Source organism: Enhydra lutris, unplaced genomic scaffold (genome assembly GCF_002288905.1).
Source record: "Enhydra lutris kenyoni isolate GAN:26980312 unplaced genomic scaffold, ASM228890v2 scaffoldscaffold9, whole genome shotgun sequence".
NCBI lineage: Eukaryota > Metazoa > Chordata > Mammalia > Carnivora > Mustelidae > Enhydra > Enhydra lutris.
This window is the reverse complement of record NW_019154093.1, coordinates 8,245,675-8,265,399: the sequence shown is the minus strand read 5'-3', so window position 1 is coordinate 8,265,399 and position 19,725 is coordinate 8,245,675. Positions and strand designations below refer to the sequence as shown.

Here is a 19,725-nt window from a genome sequence, read left to right as displayed (position 1 = left end):
CTGTGCCTCCCCGAGGGCTGGGCTTCAGAAGGGCAACCGCTTCCCGGGTCGGTCTCCCGCAGCCGCCGTCCAGCCTGAGCCCGCTGCGTGGGAGCTGGGAAAAGAGACTCCGCAGACGGCGGGCTCCGCGTCCCTCTGCTCCGGCGGGCGCGTCTCCTCCAGCTGGTCGGGCCGCTAGGCTGCCGACGTCGCCCAGCTCACGGCGCCAGCTCTCTTGCTCCACGCCCGGCTCCCAGGCTCCGTGCCCTCGCAGATGAAGGGACTGGGGGCGGCAGGGCGGATGGGGACATCTGGGAAGCGAGGAGAGTCCTCGTTCTCCGGGCGTCCCCCTAAACCGGGTCCAGGGTCCCCTTCCCCGCCCCCTGCGCAGGTGTGAGCGCGCGAGTGTACGCCTCGGCGGGCGTGAGTGTGAAGTGTGTGTGCGCGGGGGAGTGCGCGGAGGGAGCGCGGGCGGCGGGCGGCGCGGGAGGCGGGAGGCAGGGCGCGGGGAGGGGGCTGGGAGGGAGTGTGTGCGCGCGTGCAACTCCACTCCGGGGCTTTGTGCGAGCCCGGGCGATAGCATTGGCGGCGGCTGGAGGAGGAGCGGCCGGGGAGGCGTGCAGCCCGCCTGCCAGCGCCCGGCAGCCAGGGCAGGTGGGAGCCCGCGCGGGAGCCGAGCCGAAGCGAGCCGGAGCGGAGTCCGAGCGGAGCCCGGGCGGAGCCCAGGAGCCTCGCTCGCGGGCGGCCCGTGGGCGGCAGCCAGGCGGGGCGGGCGCCGGCGGGGCGGCCCCCCAGTAAGATGTGCGCGGCGCCGCGTGGCGCCCCCCACTCGCAGCGGCGCTCCGGAGCCGGGCAGCTGGGCCAGGCGGCGCCTCGGGGGCTGCTGCGCGCCCGCGCCTAGAGCTGCCGCCCCAGGGAGCCCGCCACGGCCGCGCCCCGGGCACGCTCGGCGGCGCCCAACGATGACCGCTCCCTGGCGGCGCCTCCGGAGTCTGGTTTGGGAATACTGGGCCGGGCTCCTCGTGTGCGCCTTCTGGATCCCGGACTCGCGCGGGATGCCGCACGTCATCCGGATCGGTAAGGGCTCCCCGGAGCCGCGGGTCTCGTGCGACCGGGCGGGGGCGGAAATGGGGGGGCCAATGAACGCGATCCCAAGAGATTTTCCCAACCTCTCGGGGCAGCCGGGGCCAGGTGACCACCGGCAGCTCATCCCGGTGAGGACAAAGTTCCAAAGCCGGGGTCACGGGGCCTTACTTAGTGGGGGAGGAGGCGGCCGGGCCGAGGCGGGCGAGGGGCCCTTGGCGCGCTAGTGAGAGGCCAGACCCGGCTGAGAGTAGCGAAGCGTTCCAGCCCCAACCCGAGTGGCGGGCGCATTCCCCCGCGACTGCCAGCACGACCGGCCGCAGACCGAGTTCTGGGACCCGGCTTCCCCGCAGAGCGGGAACCCTGGGGAAGGCGCCAACTTCTCTTGCCTTCTGGCTCCCCGCAGACCCCTCGCCCCCACCGGGGACACGGCTCCAGCGGCCCCGGCGGGGACGCGGGCGACGGCTTCGCAGGACGGGGGCATTGGGTTTCCTCTCCCGGCGGCCGCCCACGTCCTCGGGGGCCCCATCCGGCCAGATAGCTTGGGGCAGAGTAGGGGCAGCCCCCCGCCGGTCGCTCCTGCGGTCGCCCGCGGCTGGGGGAAGGGAGCGACCGAGCCTACCCGCCGCGGCTGGGAAGGCGGCGGGAGGGATGCGAGCGGCTTTGAAAGTTAGCCGAAATCCCTCCGCAGCTGGCGGCGGCTGGCAGGGCTGCGCGCGGCTTTCCCGGGCTTCCGCGTCTCCGCTCTCTTCTCTTACTCGGGGCTTTAACTTTGTTGTGGCCGCCCCAGGAGCCCTGTAGGCAGCGCTCTGGGCAGTGCGGGGGGCCGTGCGGGGGGCCCTCCGGGTGTGAGGCCCGCGCCCGCCAGGGCTGGGCCCGGCCTGGCCACGCGGGAACCTCGGCCACGCAGGTCCTGCGCCCGCCGCCAGGCCGGACACTTGGGCCGCCTGGGTTCTCGAGGCGCCACCACCAGCTTCTGGCCCCGGGCGGGCTGAGCTCTGCTGAGCCAGGGCCACCTTCCTCCCTTGTGGCTCTTCTCTGCGCGCGGACTGCTAGAGGCGTGAGGGGATGCAGGGAACCAAGGTGGGGCTTGGCTTCGGTATTTGAGGTTTTCCTAGGAGGCGGTCAGGAATCTGTGGGTGGGGGTCTGTCTTCGTGGCTTGCTCTTGGGCCCCACAATCTCTTGAACTCAACATCGGGATGGGGGTATAGAGCAGTTCCCAAGCGCTGCCCACGCCGGGGTCTTTCAATCCATGCCGACGGGACTGACAGACTCACTCAAATCCAACTCCCCCCCCCCCCCCCCCCCCCCCCCCCCCCCCCCCCGCCCCCAGGCAGAGGAGTCCAAGCACGGGGCTCTGGGGACAACCCTCACGGTCAGGTTTAACCCTTTGCAGTTCAGGCTGCTCTTGCAAGCAAAACAAAACAAACAAAAAAACAAAACAAACAAACAAAAAAAAACCCCAAAAAACCAAAAACAAACAAACAAACAAAAAAAACCAAAACCAAAACAAACAAACAAAAAAACACCGTCCTCTGTTTCAGTTCTTTTGCCTTCTCCAGTTCCCAGTCTGGTCATCATTCCAGGGGCAAGCAGTCCCTTAGTAGTGGGCCAACACTTCTTTTATTCCATCCTTCCTTCCCTGTTTTTTGGGTGCCCTTGGGAGGAGGGAGGGGAGACCAAAAGGTGCTGTGTGCCCATCCCACGCATTGCAGGTTCCTCTTCCATGGTTCTTCCCTCTGCAGGGGAGTGAGGGGAGCTGGCTATGCTGTAGCCCTGCCTCAGGGATGGAGGTCTTTTGAGGGCCAGGGAAGTCAGGAGCAGATGAGGACAGCCCCTAAGGATGAGCCAAGGAGGGGCAGAATGATGTATCCTTACCTGCCCCCTCTTACTGTGAAATTGACTTGCACTGGGGGCTCCTCCCTGCTCTGAGGGGAAGCCCCAGACTGCCTGCCCTTTCTTGGGTTCAGCTTGTAATAATGCAATTAAGGATGGCAAAGCCCTCCTCTCTTCTAATCTTCTTCGTATTAAGCCCCAGGATTAATTAGCGTGTCGGCCCAAGCCATTTATATCTGAGAGCTCTGCCCCATTTGATTCCCAGCCCGAGGACTGGGGTGCTGTGCAGATGCCAAACGTGACCGCTGGAGCTGTGCCAGCTTGGACGGAGGATGGGAAGGCTCTAAGGCCTCTGGGCTTCTCTGGAGCTTCCTGGGGAGCTCAACTCCCATCATTCTGAGCCTAGGCTGGAGCCTTAGCTGGAGCCAGGGATCCACAGTGGACATGGTGCTTGCGTGTGGACACGGTGCTTGCACGCATACACACACACACACACACACACACACACACACACACAATTGTATGCCGAAACCCAAACACACTGCCTTGGCTGGGTCTGACACCATCCTTCCTTTTCTGATCCACTCATGGGATTCCAGGGCTCTGCCTGGGGCTGCAGGAATTGAGGTTCTGGAAATTGGACTCCGGAGCATGCTGGGTGCTTCTGGTTCCCCAGACGGGTGCCTGAGCCCCCTGTGCTTGGAGCTGAGCCCTCCAGCAGGCAGGCATCCCTGAACACCAGCCTGGAAGTGGGTTTTCCTGCAGGTGTCTGAGGGGCTTTCTGGGCTGGGGAGCAGCATACCCGCCCCTCTCTTTGTGCCGTGTTTTGGGGGCTGAAATTTCCTCTTAGACAAGGAGATGGATAGCTCAGCAGTGTGACAGAGTGTTCAAACAATCCATCTTGAATAGATGAATTGCATTGCTCTGTCTTTTTGTAATTGTGTCTATCAGAGGGAGAGGTCAAGGCATTGATTGCTTGGATGGTTTGCAAGTAACAAAGGAGAGCGAGGGAGAGAGCGAGGGAGAGAGAGTAATTGGATTGTAGTCTGCGGGAAAAAATGATCATTGATTATTTTTTATGAATATGTGGAAGATGTATCTGCGTGTGATTATCAAGTGTTGCTCATTGAAGGTTTTCAAGGCATATTGTTCAGCATTTTATTATTACTGTTATCATCGTTATTATTGTTGAGATGGATTCTGGTCTTAACTCATGGAAAGCAGTTTAATGCACGGGTCCTCTCAGCCAGACGGGCTTTACTGACCTCACGTAGGAATCTGGATCTCCTGGTTACGTGACCTAGAAGCTGAAGTGGAGGGGCCCTAGGGTGGGAGCTAGGAGGCCTGGGTTTCCTGCTCTGTCTTCTCCCATTTACTAAGCCATTTTGGTCAAATCACACTATTCTCCCCAGCCTCAAGCCTCAGTTTCCTCATCTGTTACCCGTTGGGTTGGCTGTGACAGTTCAAGATATTCTGCGGCTTTGAAGTACCTCTGACAGCAGACTGGTGGGGACTGCCCTGCCCGTGACATTGTAGGTTTCGTGGTTCCCTGAGGCTCCCTTGTGTTATATGCACACTGTAGGATCGAGGGCCAGCTTGGGACTTGAAAAGGGAACCAGACAGTGGAGGCAGCAGCTGGGAAGCTCTAGTGGATGATGATGCTTTCTAGCGAGGCAGGGGGAGGTTCAGAGCCAAGTGACTGCAGAGACATAAAGCAGGTGTATGTGTTGGGGGTGGGGGTGGCAGGGAAGGCTGGCTCAACCCGGGAATATCCGAGCATCCACAGACAGAGCAAGACAGATGAGCCTCGAGCCCCAAGCCTGGGCTGGGGAGCCCAGTGGCCAAGCGTAGCAGTCTGTCCCTGGGGAATGAGATCCCATTCCCCAGAGATCCCCCCACCAGCCCCGTCCACTGTCCGCATCTTCTGCGATCAGTTCACCCACATGGTCCTGAACGTTCATCTCCTGAGTTTGGGAGCCGTGTGTAAAACAATGAGGAATTTCTTACTGTGACTGGTGATGCGCCGAGACATTACCGCCTTGTAGGAGCAGACAGGAGCTGAATGAAGATCAATAGGGCTTTCCCCCCTGGAAGTAAATAGCTTCAGACAAGACCTGGGAGTGGCCCGGGGGGCCTTGAAAAGCATTAACTTGAGGAATTTCTCCCTCTACTTTCCAGCCCAGCCGCTCCTGTCAGCCCGGGCTTCCCTCCTCCTCCAAGCTGGAGTTTAATTTCTTCTTGATGCCTGCCTCGCACTGCGCTAAACAGTCTTTCGACATCAGGATGATCTGGGGTTTTTGGAGGTGGCTTATGCAGGGTGAGTCAGGCATTGTGTCCTGCCTGGCCTCTTCCAAGGTCACTTGCATCCCCCTGTTGCTGGCATGACAGCTGACTTCAGAAGTCCAGCTCGCTGTGCTATTTTGAAAGGGCTTTGAGGGGCAGCTCTTTGTCCCCCACCCCTTCAGGAAGGCAAGGCTGCTTAGCTGCTTTTAGGATCTTTGCTGGGGCTTGTGAGCCTCCCTGAGTCCCCGTGTTCCACAGACTCTCTGTGTTCCGGCTCTAGGAAACAAAGCCCCCCCCCCCCCCAACAAGGAAGAAGCACAGAGTCTCCTGTGGACGTTAGAAGTCTCCCTCCTCTTGGGGCTGGGCTCCAAGACCATATACAGGGGAGGTGGCCCGAGGTGCTTGGGGTGCCCTTTTGGGAGGAGACTTGGTTGTGCTCAGCAACTCGGTTTGTTTATGATCTGCTGAGGCCACACTTGCTCCATCCCGTGACAGACAGCTGCCCCTGCCTCCTGGGGCTCAAGCCTGAGCCCCACCTTGTTTGCTCCAGACTCTCTAGAGGGACAGTGGAGAAACTAGAGCCAGGGCTCCATTTGACTGGGCAGCAGCAGCAGCAGAGAAGAGCCTGGAGTGCTCCAGGCCCTGCCCAGCAACAACAAGGAGTGAAGTTCCAGGAGCAGGGTTTGTCCTCCTGATGCTGGTGTGACTGGACTGGAGCTCTGCATGGATGGAGGGGCCCTAGGGCCAGGTGCACACAGCGTCGGGGGCTCCTGGGCTGGAGTAGCCCCTTCTCCCAGGTGCCAATTCCCCCTCAGCAGCACCAGGGGGCAGTGTGCCTGTGTTGAGGTATCCGTGTGTGTCTCCTGCCTGGGACCCCACCTGGGGCTGGAGCAACATCACATCACACACAACAGGGACAAAACGAGGGCCGCAGTTTACAGAGCACTTACAAGGTTCCAGGTACCGTGGGGTTCCAAACGCTGACCAGCCAAGCGGGGGGATAATAAGCATTCAGTAAATGCAGCTGCTGCGGTGTTCCCCCCCCCCCGCCCCCGCTCCCCCATCTTACTTAGCCTTCGCTGCACCGCAGGCATTGTTTCCTTTTTGCAGATGAGGAACCTAAGCTTGGCAAAGTCGCTTACTTACTTGCCCGAGATCACACGTCCAGAGAGAGAGAGAGAGAGAGACACGCAGGATGGGAACCCCCAGCAGCCTGACTCCAGGTCCTGTGTGTCTGACTGTATGATTGGAAGTGTGAAAGCACCGGGTGGCAGAGGTGCTGAGCGGAGCTCCCCAGTCCCCATGGCTCTGGGTGCTGCATGTGGCCTTGTAGGGCTGGGCTCTGTCTGGCCTGATGTTGGAGAGGGCTGTGTGGATTCTGCGACGTTTAACCCTGCCAGTGCTGGTTTGCAGAGTCCCACTATCCTTGCGGATGGCCGTGTGGCAGATTCGCTTCGTCTAGAGGAAAGGATGGGTGGTCTTTGCCACCCCTCCCACCAACACACTCATATGGACTCCATCCCACTTGTTTGGGCTTCTGGACTCTGTCCAATGCTCCAGTTCAAGCCTGAAATGAAGGATGGCCTTTCCCTTGGGGATGGCTGCCCCCCCCCCAACCCCTGCCGTAGGAATCCCTCTGCTCTGGGGACTCCTGCCTACTCACCCCCTTGGCAGCCACCAGGCTGTCCTCACAGACATCGTCAGAGCCTTGCGGAAAGGGCCCCATGGCTGTGTTTCCCCCCACCTCCATCCTTCAGCCAGTGAGCTGGCAAGAGCAGGTGGTCGGTGAATTGTTCTTTGTTCTTCCTTTTCCCCTCACCTCCCTTTACCCTCCCCAATCCCAACCCCTCCCCCTTCCAACATCCTTTCCAGGCTAATAGGTTTTATGGCCATTTGATTTTTTTAAGCAAGAGTCACATTCCGACCTTCTAGATAGAGCTCGCTTGCCAGGAATTGAGACCGGTGGACAGAATGCGGGGCAGGCCCACTGACACCGGGTTCTGGAACCTGAGCTCTCTCCCAGATTCTCTGGGCCGGGTGTGGGCACCTGGGTGCAGCCCTTCTGCCAGGCCACCTCTACAAAAGCAAAGGCAAATTCAAATTTACCTTTCTCGTCCACCATGTTCCTTCTTCCTGGGGGATGCAGGGAGACTGGGGTGATGGTGGCCACCAGGGACGGAGTGGTTCTGAAAGTGGGGGGAAACTGCACTGCTGAGAGCCCCTGGAGAGGTGACAGGTTTGAAACAGGCACAAGCAGATGGGTCATGTTATTTCCCAGGACCTGGTTTTCCCCATCTGTAAAATGGGGATGATACCATCTGCCTCCCAGAGTCAGAGAGGTAGGACGTCTTTGCAGAAGAGCTTAAATGTTGCCCAAAGATTGGCCTTTGTTCTTGCTGGTGTTCACCGGGTGTGACAGCAGCACAGGGCCTGGATGAGGGGGAGGTGAGTGAGCAGGCTGGGGGTAGAATTTCAGCAGGCTCTCACATAGTGACCCTGGGCCAGCGCCCCTGACCGCAAGAGGGGGCCCTTGCTGAAATGTTGTGCCCCTGAGAGCCTCGTGGGCTGGACCAACACCTATGCTTGCTCACGGAGTCTCTGCTTTCTTCTGCTTCTCCTTGTGCCCCAGAGACAAAATTCTATTGGAGTGGAAGTGTGGAGACTGGGTGGAGGCCCAAGGTGTTGGGTTTGAGGACCACAGGTCCTTCTGATCTTGCTTTTGTTAACCTTTGGCCCCATTCTATAGCAGCCATGACCCAGAGCAGCTCAGCAACCCCCCCCCACCTGGTTTTATTTCCTTTGGAGTTATGTCTGGGGTCCCCCTGCCTTTGACTATAAGCCTGGCAGTCCCCTCTCCCCAAAGGTCACTCTGCCACGTTCTCCGCCTTGCTTCCTTGGATCTCTCTGCCTTGTTTACCAGGGCTGACCAGCCTTGGCTGGGGTTAGGCTTGTGGGTGTGTCTAGGGCTTTCTCCTGGGCATGAGTGTCCTGCCTCCCCCATTGGACAAGAAGCTGCCCCAAAGGGTGGAAGGGCGCCTCTCCCACCATCACTATCAAGAGGCGGAATGAGTTGTTTTGGAGTCAGATAATATATTTCGTTTGTTCTAAGATGGACTTCCCGCCTCCACCTTCTCACTTCCCTGAAATCACTGTGTGTCCCATGTCGTAACTGGGATCACGTACAGGATTTTTTTCTTTCTTGGCTCCTCAAAACATCAGGGTGCATCTGGGGTTTGGCAAAATGTGGTGGATCTGAGTTAGGCTGTGAGTCTGACATGTCTGCGCCTTGTGACGTTGGGCAAGTCACGTGACCCCGGAGCTTCCGTTTCTCCCTTTACAAAGTAGAAATACTACTATTAGGCAGAACCGTATTCAGATGTTTTTGACCTGCAAAAATTTCATATGGTGGAACTTTACAGTATCATCTTCCCAGACTTACTGTGAGGATTAACGAAGATAAAGTGTCTAAAGCTGTTTGCACGGTGCCTGATGTTTAATAAATGTTAGGAGAGAAAGGATCCTCTCAGGGTGGGGGCCATGTCTCTGCCGTCAGACTATGAGCTCTGAGGCTTATGTACCCTCTGCCTTGGGGCTAACCCTGGTGCCCAGTACTCCGTTCAGCTCAGTACATGGCATTTACCCACTGCCTGCACACCTGTGTGTCCCACAGCGGAAATGGTAGGATCTGGCTGCCTGTGACCATTATCCACGGCATTAGGGAGAGAGAGAGAAAGAGGTGCCCTTCAGGATGCTTCTGCATGTTAGCTCCTAGACTCCTCCTGGCCTGCTATTTATCACATACCTGCAGCCCATGGGCATATTTGCAGCTTTTTCGTTGAAATGCATTTTGCATGTGTTCAGAGCTGAGAAGACCCGGGTTGTGGGATGCTCTGTAGGAATTGATCCCGGGGAGTCCTGATCCATCCTTCTTGGAGATGAAGTTCCATCGCGCGTCTTGGGCAAGCGGGTGCAGCCCAGAGAGGGTCTGCGGCTGAAGGCTGGACCTCAGAGGATAGACACTGCTGTCTCTGCTGGGAGACATCAGGTAATGAGGCCACAGCAAGAGCCAGGGAGGAGAGAGTCCCCATGGTGATCATACAGATCGGAGATAATGAGATGGAGTGAGATCCGGGGGGAGTGGCAGCTTCGACTCCAAATCCTTTGGTGCCATGCTGAATGGTGGCTAAGGAAGGCAGGGGAAAAAAGGGAGTGAGAAGGAGCTAAGATTCTAGTTTGTGTGAAGAGGGTTCCAATCCATAGGAGACAATTAAGTCTTGCGCTATTAAAGGGACGGATGTAGACAGGCTGCTGATGGAAGGGGGTTTATAGAGTTCTCAGAACAACTGCAGGGATGAGCTCTTTAAATATGGGAACGAGGGGGACTTGTGCAAAGCCTTCCTGCATCTGCTTTGCAGAACTGAAATATGCTATTCCAAAAAGCCTGCCCAATTGGGCGGAAAAGCAGGAGCAGGGAGCCAAGGACTTCCCAGGGCTCCACGGCATCACAGCATCACATTTCCTGTCGGTGGTGGAGAATCACAGGATTGAGGCTGAAAAGGACCCCAGGGGTCATTCTAGGCCTCTGGTTCTCAAACATCAGCATGCATCAAAATCACCTGGAGTGCTCGTTAAAATCCAAATTGCTGGGCCCCACCTGCAGAGCTTCTGATTGGGTGGGTCTGGGGGAGGCCTGGAATTTTACATTTTTAACAGGGCCCCAGATAATGCTGATGATGCTCATCTGTGGCCTACCCTGTGAGGACCACTGTTGTAAGTCACTGCAGGACCCCCTCCTTACGGGTGGATCTCTGGTCTCTATTGAATACCACCTGAGACAGGAAGCTCACTACTTCAGACTCTGTTTTGTTCCTGACTGCAAATGTTTTGGTTGATTATCATCTTTGTTGCAAGTTTCCCCCTAAAATTCATCTCCCCGCAGTTCTGGGGAAGGCCACAGAACTTGGATGTTGAGAGTGTAGGTTCGGAGATCCACCTGAGTTTAAACCCTCTTCGTCCTCCAGACTCTGACACTTTGGGTAAGTCACTTAACTTCTTGGCCTTAGCTTTCCTCACCTGACAAATGTGGATAACAATAGATTTGACCTCATGGGGTCGTTGTGAGAACGAATCTGCCTGGCACCAGAGAAGTTGTCCGTGCACTTTCACAGTCCAGTATTGTGGGTCAGTTCGCCAGTTCTGGAATCTGCCAGCCCCTGACTTCAAAACCTGCCTCCATCACATCCACCCGCCCCGGGTGATCTTGGGCAAATTAATCTCTCATAGTAATGATAAAATAACAACAACAATAATAATAGCATCTGCCTCACAGGGTTGTTGCAAGGCTTAAATGAGTTAATGCTATACAGTGTTTAGACCACAGCCATGGTGAACACTTAACAAATGCTGTCCATTAATCTTATGTTACGATCCCCATGCCCACTGATTCTGGTTTGTGTTTGCTCCCTGTCCCACCATGCAACCCTATGGAAATGTAAAGGCATTTCTCCAAATTAAAATTTTCCAAATTGAAGATGCTCAGTTCTAAAAAAAAAAAAAAAGTCTTCGTTCTTCCCCCAAAAAAGATGTTCTGTTCTTCCTCCGAGGTGTTGAGAGCTATCCATGGTGCTGCCTGTGAGTTGCACCCAGTGAGTGCATCGCTTCCTGGGGTCTCGGCTGCCACGTCTCCTTGTACGATCTGGACCACCATCTCCAACCTCTCGGTAGTTATTCCGCCTTGCCCAGTTATGCTGAGCTGGTGGTCTCTTGAGATCACCTGGTCTTCTGCACAGGCATCGCTGCTGATCTATGACTTCTCTCATCTCCCCTTTGGCAGTTGATCTTTGGAGCCTAAAGGCAGGACCTGTCATTTATCCTCGGTAAATCCTATCATTGAACCTTCAGGCGGTTATTCTCACTTGTTGTTTCTGGAGCACCAAAGCCCATTCTGGCCCCTCCATCCTCAGAAGGTAGACATGAATTTCACCCTCTTCGTCCTCCCACCCCAGGGGTCTGTGGTGGGGGAGAGGCTGAGTGGTTGTAGGCCTACACTACTGTTGGGGCTAGAATCCTGTGCTCTGGGCGGTACAGCTTTTGTGGCTCCCTTTCCACTCTGTGCCGTTGGAACCTGGGATGAACCCACCTGCCCTCCCTTCAGTTGTGTCTGCCAGCAACACGCCAGGCAGGGTATGACCAATGTCAGAGTCTGTTGGCTTAATTCAGTGATCTTTGGGCCACTATCCTATACTTTAACCAGCTTCAAAACCCCACTAGCTTGCTTTTTGCTTTCAGATCCTTCATCTCCTGCTCTGGTTGGCAGACTTAGACTCTGTCTCTCCTTGCCTCACCCACACTCTCTGCTCCACTCTACCGAGCACCCAGGTCTTCAGGGGTCACTGTGCCTTCCTTCCCACCCTGGGCCTCTACTCTTGCTGTTCTTTCCAAGCAACTCCTAGTCATCCTTCAGATTTCAGCAAATGTGTCTCTTCCTGCAGGAAGCTTTTCTTGACTCCTGCCCACTTCTGTGGGTCCCCACAACACCCTACATTCCCTTGTCATAGCATTTACTATACAAGAGGGACCCAGATGGCTTATTCCCAACTTTATCCAGTGTCTCTAGTTAGTACATGACTAACAACTATTTGTTGAGGAGATGAACGCATGGGTGGATACAGTCATTTGAACATAAGTTCACCCACCTGCTCTGATATTCAGCTCCACACCTTTTCCATCCGGTCAGCAGGATTGTGTGAAAGACATCATTCGATTCTTCTACTAAGTCAAAGTTCTAGTGAAGTCTTTGGTGTCCTGACATGCTAATTCAGCACCCTCTACGCTGAGACTTTTTCCACATAGTTAGCTTGGGCAGAACTGGACTATTTAGAGGAGCAGGTCCTTCTTTTCCCCAGGCCTAGACTGGTCTTTACATCCATTGTCTGGTTTGTATCATCATGATTCTCCTCTTGAGAGAGACACAAAGCTCCTCTTTCAAGGAGAAACTGAAGAAGAGCTCACGGCCTCACCCGTCCCTCCTCCCCACTAGCCCCTCAGCATCTTTCCTGCTCCCTCTGGAAAGTGAGCCAAGAAAGGGAACTTCTGCTGTTTGTCCTTAACCAGGCAGGTCACTCTGGATGGCTGGCAGGCAGGATCAGGCCTCTCCGTTTTCTGTCTCACCACGTCACCTCCTCCTGCTAGGGTGTGTGTGTGGATAATAGGTCTCCTTGTCAGCTTTGTGTAAAGCAGAGTTGTTAATAGTTGACCTGGAGATTCAGGCTGTATAGACAGTCAGCCTGGGCGCGGGGATGTGCGGCATCTGGGTTCTTGGGAGTGTGAGTGTGTACACATGTATATGTTTGTGTACTTAGAAGAAATGACCACTTGAAGGTTTGTTTCTCTAGTATACACTTCCCAAGGTGTGGCTCAACAGCCATTCTTTATCCGAATGAGCCCAAAGAGTAACTGTAGTGACTTTCCTTTGGGTCAGTGGGAAACTGAAGACTTCCATGGTGCTCCCAGTTCCTGGCAGACTGGGCCGATGGGTCTGCCATATTTGTGTAGCCAAGAGTGAGGCCGGGCCAGGTTTGCACTAGAGCCCTGGGCTTCCCCTCTTGCGCTGCACAGCACTGGGCTCTCCCCTGAGGCCATGCCCTCCCCTTTCTTGCTTCCTTCCCCAAGGAAACAGATGACACATTATGAGCAGAAAGAGCCTGTTGCCTACATGGCCATTTTTCCTGCCCAGTTTAATAGAGGTGACAGCCATCTATTTTACTTGTCTCGTAACATCGAGTCAGTAAATAAAATATGGGTGAACTCTCAGGTTTAGCTGAATTATGGCTGGTCCATGGGAACGGAGGGCTGGGGAGAGCTGAGCAGAGAGATTGAATCCACGGCTTGTTGCAAGAGAGGCTGAGCCTTGTATCCTCTTCTGGCTCCAGGAAATCTTTCAGTGTTGAAGAAGGCCAGGCAAGGCCATCCTGTTGACAGTCTCTGAGTTCATGGAAATCCAGAACACAAAGAGGGGGTCCCCAAGTGTTGGAGCTAGAAGAGTATAGGACCTGTTTTTACTCTTTCCTCTCATAGATTGGGAAACTGAGGACTGAAAGAGGGACATGCTTTGTGCCTCATCCCTTGGGGAGCCATAGGAGAATCAGATGAAAACATGGGTCTCTGACCCCCAAGTCTATTGAGAAAACTCCATCCCTGTTCCTATCTCACACACACGCACACATGCACATAGGCATGCACACATTTGAAGCTTTAAATTTGCAGTCTTGAGATAGAGACTCGGTTTTTCCAGTGCTGAGAAACAGACCTACGAAACATTTTTCCACATTGAGGGGGAAATACGAAACCAGATTCATCTGTGTTTAGAAAGGCTCTTAGATAATTGATACACCCTATGTAGTTCCCCAAGAGACCAGGAGATTTAAGATCACCCCTAACCTCTGGGTTCAGCACCATGGAGAGCAGTCAGGCCCTGGGGTACGGAGTGGGCGTCATCTCCCACTGACTCTCCTAGCAGGGGTGACGTGGTTGTTGTCAGGTCTTGCTAAACAGGCATTCTTTTTCCAAATGCTATTCCTCTAGGACTCTGGTGTTCATAAACCGGACTGAGATGTTTAGCAGGCACACGGTAGGCTAGTAAGAATGATTATTTGTGGTCATTTAAATCAAGTAATTCACAGTAAAAGAAAATGAAGAGGACAGATAGAATTTTCTCCCTCCTCCCCCCACCCCCAACATAAATTGTTCCTTTGGTGCCTTGTACGGCTTGTCTGCTAGGGAGCAGCAGCAGATGACAAATGAGTGAACATTCTATTGTCAAAGATCACACCTGATACCAAGCGTCTTTGCTCAGCTTGTCAGCATCAGCTTTCACATTGCATTTGGTAAGCAGGCTTGTGTTATGTATTTTTATCCTGCTAAATGTGATTCCTTAAAAGTATTTTGTGTGTTATTATTTTCTGAGTTGTGGAACCCTGCATACCTATAATAGAGCCACATTTTCTGCTAGTAAATAAAATTACTCCTCGCTCAAGTGATGGGAATTAAACGTGTCACAGCTTCATGGTTTTCCCCAAAGAACCCCACAAGTCCCAGGTGCTCTGCCACCTGGATGTGTCTGAGAAGCCTGGCAATGGGGCTGAGTAGTGACAGAGGTCTCTCCTAGACAGGAAAGGCACTCTGGGAGTGGCCTCCACCTGCCTCAAAGAAAGGGAACCTTTTGTCAGTCACTGAGATGCTGGGAGCTGGCTGGAACACCTGGCCTAGAAGCCCAAGGGCACAGGATTCTGAGAATATCTGAGTGACAGAGTCAGAGGAATTGGCACATGCCTCTGAACAAGGAGCGGCATTTAAGCCAATGGGTTCCAAGGAGGCAAGATGGCCCCTTTCAGTCAGAGCAGATTGATGTGGATTAGGCAGAGGGGACATGGGCTAAGGTGCTTGCAGAACAGGACTACTTCCAGGCCCTGGCTAGAGAGATCTCAGTGAGAAGGGATGGAGGGAATGAGGGTTTTCCCCCCCTCCTCCTGCTTGGATTCACAGAATCAGAAAAATTTGCTTTGAAAATGCGGCTATTTTTATGCTGTTTGTAATTTAGTATTTATTTCCTGCTGTTTTCACATGGACTCTGGGCTGACTCATTGATTCACCAAATATTTATGGAGCGCCCACTCCGTGGGCTGTGGCGTGCACAGGGAACGGGGTTGTGGAGGGTCTGGGGGTGGGAGGCAGCCTCCCTGGACCTGGTGGTAACTCGTTGGCCTCTTGGTAAGTCCATGTAGGTGACTTTCAGGGATGGCTCTGGTTCCTTGAAAATGAAGATACATGGAGTGCAGACCAGAGCCCCACACTGAGATCTTCCTCACTCTCCTGGGTGCTGGGGAGGAGCTGTAAGGCTCAGAGAGGAGAAGGAACAAGTTAAAAGTCACACAGCAGAGCCAGCTGGGAAGCCACGTCTCTTCCCTTGCAATGTTCATGCCCATGCTCCTGCTCGCCTTGCTCCTTCGAAAGCATGTTACCCCTTTCATTGTTCTGAGACTTCCTTTGCTCCTGAGCTGTCACACCCCATTCTCAGATACCCACTCAAGGCTCATTTTGGCCAGTTTTCTGTCTCACGTCAGAGCGGAACCTTCAACTTTTCTAGATGGGACAGGTGCATGTATAAGTAGGGAGGAGAGATAGGGGTAGGGGTTGGCATCCCATTTTTGTCTCCAAAGAAAGGCTTTTCTTTCTGGCTGATTCAGATTCTTGCTGCTGCAATGTAAATCCATCTCGTCCATGACATGATACGGCCATTTGAGGAGTTTGGGAAGGAACATCTCGATTGGGAGCCAGTAGCTTCGGGGACTGTAGCAAAGAAGCTCTCAAACAATTAAGTTGAAATGGCTACACTTGCCCTCATGGGGGCTTGGGCAGATTTATAATATTTTCTTTCTTACAAAATTGGGATTTTTTTCATGGAGACAATGATTTATGGAATAATCAATTTCTTTATCTACCTAATCCATTGGAGCGATCCGTCAGCACAGGCATCCATCTCCTCCAGAGGCTGGAGAGGGCAGACAGCCTTTGAGCCTGACTCACCCAGCAGAAGATGGCTTTTTCTGTGTGCTGCTTTGATCCCAGAGTGTGGATCTGAGGCCTGCAGAAAGGAAGGTCTGGGGCTCCTGCAGTCCACTCTTTGAGCACAGATGGTAACGCTTTCTCCTTCTCCATGTCAGCCCCACCTAGAGAGGAGTAAGGTCCAGCACTCGCTGGCCCCATAGTACAGGTACAGAGACTGAGAGGAAGGTCAAAACCCAAAGTTTGGAGATGTGAAGGCAAGGGTTGTCATCCCTTAATCTCTGAAGGCTGTTGTGTAGGAGGGTGAACAAACCTGGTCTTAGAAGTCCCGGCAGAGAGAATTGGAGCCAGTGGGAGGATGGCCCAAGAAGGCAGAATTTGGTTCAATACCAGCCATCTCATAGGGCTATTTGAAGATTAAGTAAGATAACCTCAGGGGGAGGGTGGTGGTGAGCTTCCTGTTAGGGGAGGTAATCAAGAACAGATTGGTCAGGGATGTTACTGAGGGGCTCTGGATTCCTTTCACTGTGAAACTGCAGGCATCCCCAGCTGGGCAGCTAGAGAGGCTATAAAAACCCAGGCTTTCTAGGTTGCCTGGAAGGAACATACCTAGTCTTTTGATACAAACTCCACGAACTCATAGACTCTGAGTTCAGAGGGGTGGTTGTGAGGAGTCATCTTAAGGTCAGACTCTTTTTGTCCTGCCTGTCTCCTGGAGCAGTTTGTCCCTTGGCAGTGCCCAGAGGTCAGGAGGAGACTGGTGGCTGCAGCCAGCTCCGGGAAGGACCTGTCAACAATTTTGAGCAGTCTAATGCCAAACACACTGGCACACCTGATGTCCTGGCGTCTCTGTGCTGTAGGTGTGATAACCTTCTTTTGCAGAGGTAGGAACCGAATTCTACAGGAGATGGATGGTCCAAGGTCATACAGCTGGTGGGGGTGGGGCTCTGTCTCATTCACACGAGTGCACAGCGGCTATTTCCTCCTCAAGCCTTTACTGCGCACGTACTATGTGCCAACCCTGGGCCAGGTGCTGGGGCCATCAGGGTGAGCTGTATAGACATGGTCCTTGCCCTCATGGAGCTTGCAATCTGGCAGGAAAGACAGACATCAAAGAGTCACTGCAGGTTCAAGGCATGTTATAGAAGGGAGGCACAGACTGCACCGGAGAACATCGGGAAAGACTTTCTGGAAAAGTGATATTTGGGCTGAGACGTGAGGGAGGAGGAAGGCACAGTGACATCACGGTGATGGGGAGAAGTGAGGGCTGTGTTCTAGGTGGAGGGCATAGCCTGTGTAGACAGCCAAGGAACAGACAGTTGTGTTGAGTTGCACCATGCAAGACAATCAGCTCATAGGTCAAAACGTGGCCAAAGAGCAGCATTTCTTGTGTTCCAGACTTGTATTTAGAAAACTCAAGGAAGAGTTTTCTAAATGGAGTGGATAGAATAAAGGGAGGGGGATGTGGAAATATAAGCCCTTAGTGGGCCACATGTAAGCCTCTATAAGCCATATGAGAAGGCTAGAATTTATCCCAAGGGTACTGGGGAGCCATTGAGGACTGTCAGAAGGGAGCAACATAATCAGATTTGTTCCTTTGCAAAGTCATCCCTGTGGCTGTGTGGTGTGACTACAGGGGTGGGGGGTGTGAACGTGGAAGCTGGGGGGCCATCAGGAAGCTGTTTAAGTAGTCCAGGTGAGAAAAGACAGGGAGCTGTGTGGGCAGATGGAGAGTTGTTTAAGAGATCAGGTGTCCTCATTCCTGGTCCAGGGCTCTCCCAAATATGTATAAGCAAATTCAAGAAATATCCCCAAATTCAAGCAAATTCAAGAAACAGCCCCAGAAGCCGGCTGTTCCCTTGACCCCAGGCCTGAACCCAGGAAACCAGGCCATGGTACATATGACTGGACCCTCCACAGAACTATGCACTTGTTTTCTGAGCCCTCTGTCTATGGATATCACACCTGGTTGTCTGACAGCTCAGCTGGGCCTCCAGCCCCACTGCATGGTTCCCTGGTTGGACCAGAAAACCCTTGGTGTGTTCTGTCTCATGGTGCACATGACCATGAGCACTCCATGGGCTGTAGGCTGCTCACAGTCTCTTCCAGCAGGCCGATAGGACTTGGAAATGTGGTCGCCTGGCCAGACCTTCTGCAAATCCTAGGTTTTTCTGACAGCCTGGCCAGGAGGCTTGAGAAAGGAAATCCCGTCTGTCTCCACTTTCCTCTTCAAAATCTATGAGGGGCCAGGAGCTTCTCTGTGGGTGAGCTGAAACCCTTCTCCCACTGAGGACGGAGCCCTCCTTCTTCTTGGCAGAAGATGGGGGTAGGGAGAGCTCAACCTGCAGGACAGACGCCGGGGTCAGTGCCCCCGAGGACTGCAGCATCAGGCAGGGGTGGGGGAGGAGGGACAGCCGCACGGATCTGGCTGGGCTGTGCTTCCCTTTCGGTTTCCATCTCCAGCCCCAGTTGCTAACACACTGTTACTGTGCTCCTAGACATAACAAGAGTGATCTGTTAGAGGCTCGCGATGTGCCAGACGCTGTGCTAAGCATCTTCCTGACATTCATTCTCTTAACACAGCAAATCAAAGAGGTAAGGACTTTGTTCCCACTTTAGAGGCAAGGAAACAGAGCCTGGTGGAGTGCATGCAGAGAAAGCATTCAGAAGTGTTCATTGATACCATCATTGTCATCCATCATCATGGCTGGCAAATAACAGCTACCAGGACCTGTCACAGAGCCTGGCATGAAGTGGGTACTCAGGGGATATTTCTTGAATTTGCTTATACATATTTGGGCAGAAAATGGGGTGAGTGGTCTGGGTCAGGAAAGGGGGAAAGCTTGGGAAAGGGGTCTTTCCAGCTTTCTGGATCATTGAGAATCTCTTGCTCCCATCTCCTACCCCTGGCAGGTGGGGCTGTTTCTGCCTTCTTGCATCTTCTGTGCTTCACACCTGGATGCCCTCCCCTCTGGCTTCCTGCCGAATTTCTGTTTTCTCATACTTCCTGTTCTGTCACCTCCTCCAGGAAGCCTCCTCTGATGCACCTGGGCAGAAGCACGACTTCCTCTGGGCCTCCTAGAGCCTCACTCCAGCCTCCTTTTTACAGCCTCCTTTTTACAGGTGCAGAAATGATCTCCTTCCCCCTGAGCCCCTGGTGGCCCCAGAGCTCATAGGGAAGCTTGGGTACCTTGTGTGTTTGCTTCCAACTGTTTTGTTTTGTTTTGTTCTGTTTGGGTTTTTGTTTTGTTTTGTTTTGTTTTGTTATTAATACAACAACGGCAACATCTTTGGCTGGTGTGCTCTCTTGAAAATGAACTTCTTTGCCTCAAATTTAAGGAATTCCACTCCTGAACTCTTTTTCTAGGTTCTGCCCTCTCCCACCTGCACCCCCATCAATTTAATTTTAAGCTGAATTAGTTTTCTAAGTTGAGTTAGCCAACATTCCAAAATTGGGATGTTTTATGTAACACTTTAGGTTTCTGGCTTCCTTTCCCCCGTTGCCACATGCCACAGCCCCCACCTGTCCTTACAGCACATCCCCTGACATAGGGCCATTCATGGTCATGGTCAGGCACGAGCTCGCGTGCAGCAGCATTGAGAGGGAAAGGGGAAGCATTTTGTGTGACTGTGTTTTTATTATCAGGAGCGAAGAAGAGGCAGAGCAAGGGGGCCGTCTATTTCAAATGTCTGTGTCTCGCCAGCCCTGCTTCCCAGTAGGGTTCCTTTTGTCTCCCCGCAGGCACTGGGTCCCTGACCCTCACCAGGACCAGGAGTTTCTCAAAGGCAAGGACCTTATCTCATTCCTCTTTATCATGATGGTAAGAACGAGCATTCTCAGAGCCTTCCCATTCCCCTCTCCATCTCATTTAACCCTTACAAGGTTCCTAAGGTCAGTGCCATTATTCCGTCTTTCCAGTGGAGGAATCTGAGCCTAGCACAGGGAAGGACCCATTCGGGAAGGGGTGGTTGACAGATTT

General features: G+C 53.8%; 1 protein-coding gene across 2 annotated transcripts in view; it reads left to right on the top strand.

The window, feature by feature from the left end:
* Positions 1 to 941: 941 nt before the first annotated feature.
* LOC111143191 (glutamate ionotropic receptor kainate type subunit 3) overlaps positions 942 to 19,725 on the top strand; it is a 219,547-nt gene continuing 200,763 nt past the window's right edge. For both annotated transcript variants that reach the window (XM_022496724.1, XM_022496723.1), the window contains exon 1: positions 942 to 1,056. In XM_022496724.1, coding sequence (XP_022352432.1) covers positions 942 to 1,056 — 115 coding nt within the window. The remainder of the gene's footprint in view (positions 1,057 to 19,725) is intronic.